This window comes from Pipistrellus hanaki (genome assembly GCF_964339955.1).
Source record: "Pipistrellus hanaki genome assembly, chromosome: 1".
NCBI classification, from domain to species: Eukaryota; Metazoa; Chordata; class Mammalia; order Chiroptera; family Vespertilionidae; genus Pipistrellus; species Pipistrellus hanaki.
The window spans coordinates 203,828,353-203,843,168 of NC_140503.1; the positions used below are offsets into that span (position 1 = coordinate 203,828,353).

Consider the following 14,816-nt stretch of genomic DNA (forward strand, 5'->3'; position numbering starts at 1 on the left):
TAAGGACATTTATTAAGTCAACCATAATAACTTCTGTTTCCCTTTATACACATTTCTCCTCTCCCCCACCCACCAAAAAAAAAAAAAAAAAAAAAAAGAAGAAATAAAAAAGAAAAAAGAAAAAGAATAGTCATAAACTGAGCGAATTTTGCCTTATGGGAAACTCATTACCTTTATTTTTCGACTTCCTTGAGTGTTGGTCTTTCCTCACGGCTGACCAGTCACTGTCTCTGGGCCACTGTTTAGAAATCGTTGGTCTTAGGCAGCGGCTCCTAGTCCCTCAGCTCATCATTTAGCTGATTCTGAATAGGCAACTACTGTATGGCAGGTCCCGGGCTGGGCGCTGGGGAGAGGATGGCAGGTGTGACCCTCATTGTTCTCCAAGGCCCAGAGCGTACAGCCAGACTCCCCAAGAGGGATGCGTGCTGTGAAAGGCCAAGTACAGGCTCCAAGGCAGAATGGAGGAGGGATGGGCCGCAGTCCCAGTCTCTCAAGACGAGGAGGAACATACAACTAAGGATGCTGAGTTTCATGGCGGGTGGGAGGTAGAGGGTAATGGAAACAATGTCCTGGACAAGGAGGCCATATGAGGGAGGCCAGAGTGAGGAAGGGGAGAGAGCAGGTGCTTTCCGGAGACTGCAGGGGTCAGGACGAACTGGGCCATGAAGCCAGGGGGAATTCTGTTGGGCCACATTAAGAAGTCTGAATTAAACACGGTGAGACCCACGGAATGCTATTAGGCGAGGCAATGACACCATCGGGTTTCATTTTAGAAAGGACGCTTCTGGAGGTGTTGCCTTTGGCTCCAGGATTCTAGGCAGCTACCGCTTCCTATTTCATGAAGGCCACATGGGGAGTAAGTTAAGCATTTGCACCTTTCCTTCCCAGTCCCATGTTCATACTTGATCAGCGTACCGATGCAAAACCTTCGCAGAAAACCAAAGGTGATTCAAATCCAAGCTCCAGAACTTGATTCTACCCAAAGCCCTCTGCCTCTCACAAGCACTCGCGGTTTCTCTGTCCACCTTGTGTTGGTCTGTCTCTCACTGACTTCCTCTGCAGCTGACCTCTCATGCCACTGTTTCTGTTTTCTTGGTGCACGCTGCCTCGCCTCCCACCAACTCCTCTGCTGTGGCCTCCACAGCCAGAAAGCGTGGTGTTGACTCTGCAGGTAAAGTCCTCATCTGCTTGTCCCTATTGCTCTGTCTAAAACCAGTCAGCTGGATCAACGTAATGCTTTCTCCAGAACTTTCTGTCCTTCCCTGTCATGTCCATCGTGATGGTCTTTAGATCTGTGGTTTCACTGTGGTCTCCGCCATCGTCTTTCCTCGTCCCTCAGTTGTAGTAGTTCAGGGGAGAAAGATGACCCATCTTGGCAAATCCCCATCTTCCCTTCAAGGCAGAGCACCTTGAGATCCTGGTGTTTCAGAATGTCATGGAGGCCCATGAAATGACATCTGTCCCTATGCTGACTGACCTCACAGAGGAAAGCTATTTCTTGGAGCTAAGGAGAGGATATTTAAAACATCTCAATACACTTTCTCTCCTGGGTTTGGGTTCACTGTTTCTTAAGACTCAGAAAGGATTCTAAATTCCTTGGGGGGGAAAAAAAAGTAAATAATTTAGAATATTTGTTGAGAAACATAGCAAAATGTATAAGAGTTCAGGGTGCTCAGGGCTGCTTTCTCCATTGGCCAATTATGTAAATCCTCAAGGGAGCCAACGCAGACTCTCCCTGTCCATTGGCCTTAGTTTAAGCAAGACCATGTACTGATGGATGTGGCAAAATTCCGCCACTTTTTTCCTCTTAGCATCCTCACCGTAATGTCTAAATAGATAATATTCAAGTGCCCTGTGCCCCTGACTTAATACTCTTAAGCATTTGGCCCCAGAGTTAACCAATAGGAATTGAGTATTTGCTGCAGGGTGGGCAGTTGGCTAGTTGTTTTCCCATCGAACCATTTCACTGTGTGTCCCTCACACTGTGCTTATGAAGTCGGTGCTCCTGTATCGCTTTCCAGTTGAGGGAACCAGAAGCCCCTGCCGGGACTGAAGGCCCCTCTTCTGACTCCAAGCTCAGCATTCTCTCTAAAAACATTGCATTGGCTCCTGGGACCAACACTTACGCTTTGTTTCCCTTGGCTCAGCTCGGCTCTAGACTCTATTGCTAAGTGGCTAGCGGGCCCCTGAGTTGCAAACTGCCAACCTGTCGTTTTCTGCCTTTCTTAAACATGTCTTGTTTTGTGGAAACATAACTGCATGCAAGCTGGAATGAGATGAAGTTTCGTCATGTAGTTGCACACATTGTTATTTCTTCTAGAATAAAGTCAGGAGCAATTATGAAAACATAGTTTGGTCACGTGCTTGTATCTACAAGTTGTGCCAGTTGCTAAGCATCCAGGCACCTAGTAAATGTCTGAGACCCAGGCAGCCATGCCCAGTCTCACCGGCTCTGCGTGAGAGTCACTTAGTAGGTGTCCACCCATGCCTTATTGCTATTCCTACATTAACCACGGTGGTCACAATGACCAGACAAGGTAGGTTATTCCCAGTGTGTGGGTGAGGAGACCGAGTGGCCACATCTGGCTCAGAGAGTCTGAGCCTGTTTTCTAAATTTCAGCGTAGTCCAGATTCTTTTGTAACTGACCATAAACTTGACATTAATTGATTCAATCCAAATGGCTTTGAATCCTTGATAACGTCCACTGGTCCTATTTTTTTTTTCTGGTCGAAAAACACCCTATCTGTCTTCATTATGCAAGCACTTCTGCCAACAGTGGTAACACCATTTAAAAACAATATGTCTGGGGTTGAAATAAAGCCATTTGCAACTTGACCCTGCATTTGGACATTTTCTCGGGAGTTGGAAGAGGATAGTAACGGCTGACCTGGTGTTCCCGTCACTCAAATCTCTGCTTCCTCTGTTTCAAGAGGAGCTTCACAGTGGGGATGTGTGCTCAGGGTGTCAGACAGGTTAGAGAAAATGAACCGTGTTCACGGGGATGTTCCCCTGGCTCTGGGTTGCGGCACCTGCTGATTCTTTTGCTTGACTTGCAGGTCATCCATTATGAGCTCGGGATTCTTCTCTGCACCCTCCTGGGACTGCTCTTTGCCATCCTCATGCCGCTGGTCGGGCTGTGCTTCGGCCTGTGCCGCTGCAACCACAAGTGCGGCGGAGAAATGCACCAGCGCCAGAAGCGGAACGAGGCCTTCATGAGGAAGTACTACGCCCTCTCCCTCCTGGTCCTCTGTCTGCTTATGAGGCGAGTAGAATCTCGGGCAGCAGCCGCCTGCGTTTTGGGGGGAGGAGGACTGTCTCGTGTTTTACCTGTTAAGCCTATAAGTTTAAAATGAAACAACAAAACCTTCCAAAAACAGAAGAGAGAGAACAAAACGTTGGTGCAGGATGGCTTAGAAAGATGGCACTGTGACCAGAAGTTTGGCCTTGTCATCAGGCTGTCCTAACCTACGTGCTCAGCCAGCCCTTCCGTGTGTCTTCACTTTGAAGACATTCTGATGAACCTTAGACTGCAGGAAGCATTTACCGTATTTTTTGGACCATAAGACGCACCAGTTTTTAGAGAAGGGAAATGAAGAAAAAAAGATTCTGAAACAAATAGTGTCCTAAAATATTTTATGTGCATTAAAACCCAACATCACAGTCATAAACACATGTAATCAACCCTGTAAAGTAAACAGCAGCATTTAGAACCATTTTAGAGCCAGGGAAGCACACAGAGACCACACAGAGCCGGGCAAGTAAAAAAACTTTTTTTTTACAGTATATGTGTAGGCTATATTTGGACCATAAGACGCAGGGACTTTTTCCCCCCACTTCTGGGGGGGGAAAAAGTGCGTCTTATGGTCCGAAAAATACGGTACCTCCTAGAAAGGTGCCCTCCCCTTTTTTACCTCTTAAAACAAAGTTTTTATTGATTTCAGAGAAGAAGAGAGGAGAGAAAGAGAGAGAGAGAGGAGAGAGAGAGAGAGAAAGAGAGAGAGAAGGGAGAGAGAGAGAGAGAGAGAGAGAGAGAGAGAGAGAGAGAGAGAGAAACATTAATGATGAGAGAGAATCATTAGCTGCCTCCTGCACACTTCCTACTGGGAATTGAGCCCGCAAACCAAGCATGTGCCCTGACTGGGAATCGAATTGTGACCTCCTGGTTCTTAGGTCCATGCTCAACCACTGAGTCACCTCCCTTCTCTTAAATAGCTATTTAAGAGAAGGCAGGCAGCCTGCAAGAAGCAGAGCGAGGATTTGCCTGTTGATTGGGATGTCCAAGGAGATCTTAAAGGATGGGCCTGCTCCCTGAATTTTGCAGTTGGAAAATGGGATTAACTTTCTAACAATATATCTACTTTCTTAAATTTGCAAGTAAGCTGCTACCCTCTCTTGAAGTCTGGAGCACAACGTCGCAATTTAGGATGTTTCTTCTGTGGTTTGTACTGCTGAAAGTTTTCAAACTGACCAGCAGATCTGAAGTATTCTGTTTTTATTTTAGGGTGGTGACGTTTGTTAAGAGTTTCAATCAGATTCCTCAGCTGAGAAAAGTGCTCTGTGTCATTCACACTTCCTCATTCATCCAACCAGCCTGCCAGCCACAGAAATCAAATACAGTCAAACATCCGTTCTCGAATATCCCCCATCTCGAACAATTTGGTTCTCAACCTAGTTGTTCACCAAAAACATGCCTTGGTTGCCAACCAAAACTTCAGCTTCCAACCTGGCAACGCTTTCATATTTGTTTGAAAACAAACAAAGGAGAGAAGGTTTTTGTTAGTTTTTGCTAATCCATGATTGGTATAATTTTAAAATATAAAGAGTGCTAATGTTGCTAAGGGTGTGAAGGTGCTCACAAAACAACAATCCCAGGCAGTTGAATAGGTACCCTGTTTCCCCGAAAATAAGACAGTGTCTTATATTAATTTTTTTCTCCCAAAGTTGCGCTAGTTCTTATTTTCAGGGGATGTCTTATCTTTCCATGCGCTAGGTCTTATTTTCGGAGGATGTCTTATTTTTGGGGAAACACGGTAGAATAACTGTTGCTGATTGGATAAAAAAACAGCAGTTAGCAGGTAATAGCGCAGTAGTATTTCTGAGACAGTGATGTATGAAAAATTCAGTTACTGCTAGTAGGGGGTGGTTCAGTACATTTCAAAAAAGAAGTGTACATTTGTAGCTTACACAGTACATTAGTCATGCACTGTATATAAAAAAGGTTAAAACAGGGAATCATTTGGGGATCTGGAACGGATTAATTACATTTACATTATTCCTAATCGGGTGAAGAAATGATTCGGAGTTCAAACAAATGGCTTCTTGAACCGCCTTCTGGGATGAATTAAGTTTGAGAAACGAGATTCCAGGAAGCCCCAATTACTTGAGGCTAAGTGACATTTTAAAAACTTTTATTTCACAGAACGCATTGAACTTGTAGATGAATTATAAATAGAAAAGCAGTATTTGAGATAGTTTTGTTTAATAAAGTACAGACTAGAAGTTTAATCTTCTTTGCCTTTAATGTTTACATCTAAAAAAGCTATCTTGATGTCTTAACTTTTAAAACCCCTTTTAGTTTGCAAGTCTCTTCATAACATGAGTTGAATAATGGCTATGTGTTATTTATAAGTAATCAAAGTTATCCCAGAAGCTGGAGACCAGGGGAACAGGACAATTTCTGCATTTTGATTAGGTAGGAAGGAGAGGGAAATACACCCCAACAGCAGACGATGAGATAAGAGGGGAAGGCGTGTAAACAAAAGTCGGAGGCAGAAAAGAACATGAACTCAGCAGAGATGGGTACTGCTGATAATTAATCTTTATATGAGATTTTTTTTTTTTTAAATTCAGAAACCCCAGTATGGTCATTCACTTGCCTTTTATCAGGTTCAATTCCATTTTGTGTCTCTATAGGAAGTGTTACAATTAAAAATGGAGTTGGTTTGTACACTAGTCTTGAGTGCTGTAATTTTTCATCCACCCTTGGAAAAAAAAAAAAAAATATATATATATATATATATATATATATATATATATATGTATATATAATTGATTTTTTACAGAGAGGAAGAGAGAGGGATAGAGGGTTAGAAACATCGGTGAGAGAGAAACATTGATCAGCTGCCTCCTGCACACCCCCTACTGGGAATGTGCCCACAACCAAAGTACATGCCTTTGTCCGGAATCGAACCTGAGACCTTTCAGTCCTCAGGCCGACGCTCTATCCATTGAGCCACACTGGTTTCGGCAATCATCCACCCTTTTCTTATTAAAAAAAAAAAAAAATAGGTATTTTTTTCCTTTTTAATTGAGAAAGGGATAGGTGTCAAGGAGCAGGAACCCCTAGTACTATGGGATATATGTAGTGAGCTTCTCCCTGTGTGTGAGTTTTTACAAAGGCAGGCTAGAATGCCATACCCGCGGACATGTGTTTACGTAAGTCTGTGTGACCATCGGCCAGAGATGGAATTTCCACCTCTTGCTGCAAACTGTTTAAGCAGATGTGCCTCGCTGCAGACAAAGCCAAGTTTCCCCTTCTTTCTTTCCCTGGTTCTTGTCATCCCTGCATTTTTCAGAATTTCAAGAAAGGTTATAGGCCACCAAAAGAAGCACCGAGGACTGTATTTCTCCAGTACCTGCCTAAGTTTCTGAGTGTGACAAACCAGCTCTTGCCAATGACCGTGGTGAAAATGGAATCCCAGTCACTCTCAGGAAGATGGCTGTTTTTCACAGTTCATTTTTCATAAGGATGTGACTGTCAGTTCCCGGCTTGGAGGCCACGAGGTTCCATTCCAGAAAAGAAATTGAACTAGCATGTCTGAAAGCCTCAAGATTTTTCTTAACGTGAACGAGAAGGCTAGTTATTTACATTTTAAATTTAATAATTATCTTTAAAACATAAGAGATCAGTTACAGACTGAAAACATTGACTTGGCTTTCATTGGCTAATTTCATTAAGCCAGTAGAAATTGGTAGAAAAAAAATTACCAAGAGTTTCAAAGGTGTGGCCTTACTCTTTAAAAGTGTATATGTGACAACATTGGCCTGTCCATTACAAAATTCAGAAGATATAATGCTAATTTGCCACAAAAAGTAGCTTGTCTATCTTCTGTTAAATATTTCAAGAGATTTTATTGTACTGCATAAAAAAGTGCATGCTTTGATAGCTTTGTGTTTAGATAGAAGTTTCAAATTAGAGATTACAAATGGAAACCAGTTGTTTTTTCCTGGTATGTAAAGTTTCTTTTTTCTTTGAATGGTTGCTAATATTTAAAATGGGAGATTTTTACATAATAATGCAGATTTCTACATTTTGGGGAAGATCTGCCAAGTTGGGGGCACATGATAGGGCCGCGGGGCAGCTGCCCCATCCCCACTTCCCACTCTTAGCTCCCCAAGGTCTCTGCCACAATCCTTGCCTTCCTGCTTCCTGCCTGCCCAGGTAGGCATCTGAATTTTCCATGCTTAATTTAAATGTAAAATTTACAACGTGGCATGGGTCTAAAAATCAGCCTTGAAATTTGCTGAATTCTATTCCAGAGTTCTGTTTAATACAGGTTTACAAAAAAATGACCAATGCTTTCATTTTAATTGGATCCATAATCGGTCAGCAGAAATGTGGGTCTTTTGAAATACTGCATGCTGCACTGAAATGCAGTGTCATACTGCAACTCGTTTTACCGACTGATGACCTTGTAAGTAAAGGCGTTTATTCAATAAAGGATCAAAGACAGTTTCTGACTTGGACACTCCAGACCTATGGCCAGTCTTCTAAATGGACCAAAATGAAACAAAGTCCAGTCTCTAAAACCACCTTCACTGAGCACCCATCCCAGGTCAGAGACCCGCATGGTATGTAAAATTGACAAAGCAGTTTTCATCTCCTTTTAGAGAGATTAAGCACAGGTATAAATAAAGACAAACTGGAGTATGAAGTGAGAAACACCATCAGAATTTCAGAAGAGCCCTCTGGGAGTTCCAGGTTCCATGGGTGGGAGGGGACAGTGAAAACCAAGAAGAGGACTTGGACTTGCTATTGTTCCTCAAGTCCTCTTTGACTTGTTATATGGCACGATGGGTCTGGAGCATGATGGATGGCACATGATTTGGACATGCTGGGGAGAGACAGCCCGGGCCCCGGCAGGAGATCATGTCGTGGGCGGGTGTATGTAGGTGATGACCCTGACTTATCATGGATGTTTGGGATTTGGCCTGATAAGTAAAGCTCCAAATGCAGTGTTATGACTCAACTTGTTCTCCCCTTCCGTCCACGCAGCTCCAAAGTCATTGTTTTGGGTCATTTGACTTTATTTGGCATGAGCGCACCACTTAACTGTTATTGCTTTGGTATTAAGTAGGTCTCATAAATACCAGTGCAGACTTGAGATTGACAGAAATGGATGATAAGGTGGGCATTCCAAATGGCACTGAATAAATAGAGCTATAATAATAAAAGTGTAATATGCTAATTAGCCTGGACAGCCGAACGACCTTCCAGACATCCTTTCGAATGACCTTCCGGACAAAGCTACGGAAGCAAGCCGCTGCAGCTGTGAGGACCTAGCCCCTTTCACGAATTTCATGTATTGGGCCTCTAGAATAAATATATATATACATATATATCCTATATCCTATAAAATAAAAGGGTAATATGCAAATTGATCCTAACAGCAGAACAACCAGAATGACTAGTTGCTATGATGCACACTGACCACTAGGGAGAAGATGCTCAATGCAGGAGCTTCCCCCGGTGGTCAGTGTGCTTCCATATGAGGAGTGCCACTCAGCCAGAAGCCTACTCATGGCTGGTCAGTGCAGCAGTGCTGGCGGAGTCCCGCCCGCCTCTACAGCAACACTAAAGATGTCCAACTAATGGCAGGGAGCAGACTTAAGCCAGCAGGTGGGCATCCCCTGAGGGCTTCCAGATTGTGAGAAGGATATCTGACTGCCAGCTTAGGCCCAATCCCCCGAGAGGGCACAGGCTGGGCTGAGGGCCCCCTGCCCGCACCCCCAGTGCATGAATTTTCATGCACCGGGCCTCTAGTGTGTGTGTGTGTGTGTGTGTGTGTGTGTGTGTGTGTGTGTTTAAAGATTACCATCAGCACGATCCCACACTTAAAATTTGTAGACATCAAAACCTCTCTCTCTTGACAAGCAATTACCTAATTTTCAATTTTGTGATACCAACTGAAGCTCACAGAAGGAGAGTGGTTTCTCTAGTTCACACAGTAAGAGTTAATGATAATAGTGGCAAAGTCTTGTTTCTACTCTTGTACACATTCTACTGGGACTCGGTAAACCTGAGAAATATTGTTCAATATTGTGCGTTGTAGGCTTTTTTGGGTTAGTTTGGAAAACCTCATGCTCCTGTGTGATACTGCTATCAGGAAATGTTTTAAGTGAGACTGGTGATGAACAGATGCCCCTTGGAATGAATGATGACTGTAAATTGGGTGAATGACTGTCTCCATTTCCCCAAGACTGAGAGGTCCCCTGGGAACACAGAACTTTTGATGCAAAAATAGATACCTGGCCACCCTACCTGTAAATATATGAATGCATAAAGCCGGAGACATTGCTTTTGGTGCAGACCCAGGATATTGATATTCTGCATCAGAATTTTCTTCTCAGAGTTTGCTTGTTATTTGCAAAACTCTGTTCTATCAAGACTTTGTTCTGTCCTTACCTTCTATTTTGAATGGTTGCAAATTTAACAGTTTTGTTACTGACTTCTGTAGGTAGATTGGTATATTGTTATGTAATTCTTTACTGTCACCTAGTGGTTAAGTTCAGCAAAGCCTCGGCAATTAGCCATTTTTAAATGTCACATTTCCATGTTCTCACTAAGGCTTTGACATAAAAACAAACTGGTCAAGTTAATTTAAGTCAGGAGATTGTTAGTAACTAGTCAACATTAAAAGCCCCGAGAATGATTGAATGTAGGCCATTTTTTGGCTTGAAAAATGTGTTGTATTTTCATGTTGAGGAGCCTTTTTGGATAGTGTTTTTGAAAGTCTTTATTGAAGTATATTTTCCATGATGAACAGTGTTCCTGACATAAACGCATATTCGTGAGTTTCTATGAAGTGAACACACCAGTTACATCATTATCTACCTCTCCCCAAATAGAACCATGGCTTTAAGCAGCATCACTCTGCATGGCTCTGTGCTTTCTGTAAAATGGTGTGTTGTGGCATGGTCATTGTTCACAGCTTTTGTACAGCATTGAATGGCTAAAGTGACTCAAGCTTCTTTTCAGCCTAGACCCGTGCTCGGCAAACTGCGGCTCTTTGGCCTCTTGAGTGTGGCTCTTCCACAAAATAGCACGGCCTGGGCGAGTCTATTTTGAGGAAGTGGTGTTAGAAGAAGTTTAAGTTTAAAAAATTTGGCTCTCCAAAGAAATTTCAATCATTGTGCTGTTGATATTTATTTGGCTCTGGTGACTAATGAGTTTGCCGACCACTGACCTAGACAATACAAAAACTGCGGATTGAAAGGTCCTGGGTTCGATTCCGGTCAAGGGCATGTACCTGGGTTGCAGGCACATCCCCAGTAGAAGATGTGCAGGAGGCAACTGATTGATGATTCTCTCTCATCAATATGTTTCTGACTCTCTGTCCCTCTCCCTTCCTCTCTGTAAAAAATCAATAAAATATATTTTTCAAAAAACAAACTAACAGAGACAATTAGAGAAACCACAACTGATAGAAAGCCCAAAGCAGTCTTACCATTTTGGTATTTTGCCTGATAGTCTTCTTTGGGGGAGCAGAGGTGTGTGTGTGTGTGTGTGTGTATGTGTGTGTGTGTGAGCTGCACGGGAGGGTGTGTACCTGCAATCACATCCGTATGGAACACAACTATTGTACACGCTGATGCCTTGTACCCTTGGTCAGTTACTGTTTCCCTCACAGTTTATCATGAACATTGTTCCATTTATTTGATTCACTACTGACCCGAACATGCATCTGACCTGGCTCTGTGTCTTCCCTGAGCAGATGGGGTCCTGTCTGCCACCCATGTGATGGGGATGGGGATGGTGGTGGTGGTGGTGGGTGGATCAGGAGATCAGGGCCCGAGACTACAGCAGTGGAGGGCGGGGTTGCCTGGGAAGGAGGGCCCTGTCCCTGTGGGGCCCTGCCGCTCCCCGTCAGTGTGCTACCTGCACCTGGCCACCCGCTGCAGGCGCCGGAAATGCTCCTCCTTCTCCTGTGCTTTCCCCACAGCATCGGCGTCATCTGTGGTTTCGTGGCAAACAACTACCTCACGACTCACACCAAAAAGACCTATAGCCTGGCCGACAGCAATTTCAGAGACCTGAGGACTTTCCTGAACCAGACTGAACCGGTAAGAGCCTACTCCCTCCTCCCCCCCATCTGTGTATCCCCAGACGTTGGGTGTTTGGGGTCTTTCGGAGTTCCTGTGTCCATGGGGAATCTCACTCAGGCCTTCTGGAAGCCCACGAGTCAAATAGACAGGTGCCATCTCTCAATGCTGTAGAGCAGTATTTCCCAAAGTGTGGTACACGTACCCCCGGGGGTACGGGAAGAGTCTGGTGGGGGTACGCGTTGCACCGGAGTTTGGTGGGGATATGCACTGCACCGTGCTTAGCTGCGCCTAATTCTACGTCCTCATGAGGACGAGGGGTACTCAGCGTTACGAAAATTATAGAAGGGGTGCACATATGTCAAAAGTTTGGGAAACACTGTTGTAGAGGAAGAAATAAATGCCCAGCATGTGATGTCTAAAACAGGTCAAAAGCATGATTTCAAAATTGAAGTCATTTTATTAAGGTATCATAAAATATACCAGTGGTACACCTCATAAAAGTGCTTATCCATTCTAAGGGTCTCATGAGTTGTTTTTTTTTTTATAGGAAAAAATCTTTGGGTGCCATTACCCTTCACTTTTTGGCAGTTAACAGTGTAGTTAACTCTCCACTGTTTTGGACAAAGTTACCTTTGTCATGAAAGCTTTGTTCTTTATAAACATCCACTTACTAATATCTACATAGATTAGGTAGTGGGCCCACATGTGCACCTGCACACACACACACACACACACACACACACACACACACACACACATTGTCTTTGGGGACCGGGAACATGATGCCTGAAGACACCATTTTTCTTTATTTCTTTTTTTAATTTTATTGATTTTTTTATCAAGAGGAAGAGAAAGGGATAGAGAGTTAGAAATATTGATGAGAGCTGCCTCTTGCACACCTCCTACTGGGGATGAGCCTGCAACCAAGGCACATGCCCTTGATCGGAACCCAACCTGGGACCTTTCAGTCCGCAGGCTGACGCTCTATCCACTGAACCAAACCGGTTTCCGCAGCACCTTTTTTCTATGTGTCAGTAACACATTGATGACTTGCCTATTCAGAGCATTGATGTACTAGATGTCCGAGCAGGCATCAGCCCCAAACCCGGCGCTGAGCTCAGGGTCCCCGCTGGAGAGAAGCGTGTGCACATTGGGTTTGGCCCAGGAGCCTGAGGAACCCACGGTGTCCGCACACAGCACGCGTTCTTCGCCTGCAGCGCAGCCTGCAAAGCACACCCGTTAGTGTACCAGTTTTTAAATATGTGGCTGGAACTAAAAGGCACTTTTACATATGGAGATGAGAGAGGCTAATTTTACCCGTCGCTTGTCAGCATTACACAGAGGGAAGTGTTTCGTTTCCACAATCTGTGAATAAAATTTCATAACATTTTCACCTGTCACTCTCAAGACTCCAGAGGGAACCCTTTTTTCCTAAAATGTTGGCAACATTCGATGCGTAGCAGTCGTGGCTGGTGTGCGTTGGGGTTGCTTTCAGAAACGTGAGAGGCTAGTGAATTGTTAGGACTTTTGGGGAAGTGTGTCTAGTTCAGAATACATGAAGAGCCGAAACCGGTTTGGCTCAGTGGATAGAGCATCGGCCTGCGGACTGAAGGGTCCCGGGTTTGATTCCGGTCAAGGGCATGTACCTTGGTTGCGGGCACATCCCCAGTAGGAGGTGTGCAAGAGGCAGCTGATCGATGTTTCTAACTCTCTCTCTCTCCCTTCCTCTCTGTAAAAAATCAATAAAATATATATATTTTTAAAAATACACGAAGAGCTTTAAAGAAGGCTTAAAAAAACAGAGCAGACAATGCATGTAGTCATTTTGTAGAGGAAGCACGCCTGGCCCTGAGAAACGAGATACTTACTTACCCTTACTCCGGCAGCCAGAGGAATGGAAAGTTAAAAGCAGCCACATTTTCACTGAGGAGGTCAGCGGCAGTTACTGAACACAGCAGCATGGGGGGAGGGGGCAGGGAGGCCACAGGACACCTAGACGGCAGAGCAAGCAGCCCCCATAGGCAGCTCAGGCCCAGGCCTGGATACAGGGGCCTTGGTATGGCAGGTGTGTGGTGGCCCCAGATTCTCTGCCATCCCTCCCTTCCAGAGGCGAGACTGTTCATACCCATTGAACCCGGCTGCCTCCGTGACTTGCTTTGACCAAAAGAACTCGGCAGACAGACAGAGGTGACCTTGTGCTAGTGTCAGGCATAAGCTTCCCACGGCCCTGAGCCTCCAGCCCTGTTCTCTCACTGCCCGGACCACAGTGAAAACACCCAGGTTGGACCCTTGGGAAAGAGAGGCCACGGGAAGGGAGTGGCCCCCGTGTCCCAGCCACGCCGACTCCCCCCAGCCAACCACAGAGCCACTGCCCAGCATCCTGAGAAATAAGGAATCATGTTTTTTTGTTTGTTTGTTTTTTAAATATATTTTATTGATTTTTCACAGAGAAGAGGAGAGAGGGATAGAGAGCCAGAAACATTGACGAGAGAGAAACATCGACCAGCTGCCTCCTGCACATCCCCTTCCGGGGATGTGCCCGCAACCAATGTACATGCCCTTGACCGGAATCGAACCTGGGACCCTTCAGTCCACAGACCGACGCTCTACCACTGAGTCAAACCGGTTTCGACAGGAATCTTGTTTCTTAAGCCAACACACTGTGGGGTGTTGTTAAGAAATTGGGGTGTCAGAAAATGTAAACATCTCCAAGAACCTACTTCCTTTTTTAAAATGTTCTGGTTCAAGCTGAAACCGGTTTGGCTTGCAGACTGAAAGGTCCCAGGTTTCATTCCGTTCAAGGCATGTACCTTGGTTGCGGGGTGTACAAGAGGCAGTTGATCAATGATATTTCTAACTCTCTATCCTTCTCTCTTCCTCTCTATAAAAAAAAAAAATCAATAAAATATATATATATTTTAAAATGTTCTGGTTCAAGATATTTTTAAAAATATTTTTGTTCATTTCAGAGAGGAAAGGAGAGGGAGAGAGAGAGATAGGAACATCCATAATGAGAGAGAATCATTGATTGGGTGCCTCCTACAAGCCCCTGTGACCTGGTTCATAGGTTGATGCACAACCACTGAGCCACACCCGCCAGATTGGGGATACTTTTTGTATGTTAGGTCTCTTTTTTAGTGTGGCTTTGGACTTCAGATGAGACAGTTTCATGTTGTTTTATTTCTTTTTACTGAATTTATTGGGGCGGCCTGGTTTAATAAAAGTATAGAGATTTCAAATGTACAATTCTAGAACACACCGTCTGTATTCTATTTATTTATTTATTTATTTATTTATTTATTTATTTATTTATTTTTAGCAATTGAACTATGTGCTTGACCAGTTCGCCACTACAAAGAAAAGGGCCTTCTCAGATCTGGACAGTAAGTGGCTTTGCCAGTTGCCTCGAGTTTTTCGTGTGGGCTTGTTTTGGCTGGAGGTTGTGACGGCCATCTCCCCTAAAACGCAGACGCAGGTGAACGATGCTATT

At 44.3% G+C, this 14,816-nt stretch overlaps 1 protein-coding gene across 1 annotated transcript in view; it reads left to right on the forward strand.

Moving 5' to 3' along the window:
• The window catches only part of PROM1 (prominin 1), an 89,172-nt gene that overhangs the window by 36,987 nt on the left and 37,369 nt on the right, over window positions 1-14,816 (forward strand). Inside the window, exons 4-6 of the mRNA XM_084896826.1 lie at window positions 3,058-3,263; window positions 11,224-11,344; window positions 14,646-14,709. Of these exons, the coding sequence (XP_084752952.1) occupies window positions 3,058-3,263; window positions 11,224-11,344; window positions 14,646-14,709 (391 nt within the window). The remainder of the gene's footprint in view (window positions 1-3,057; window positions 3,264-11,223; window positions 11,345-14,645; window positions 14,710-14,816) is intronic.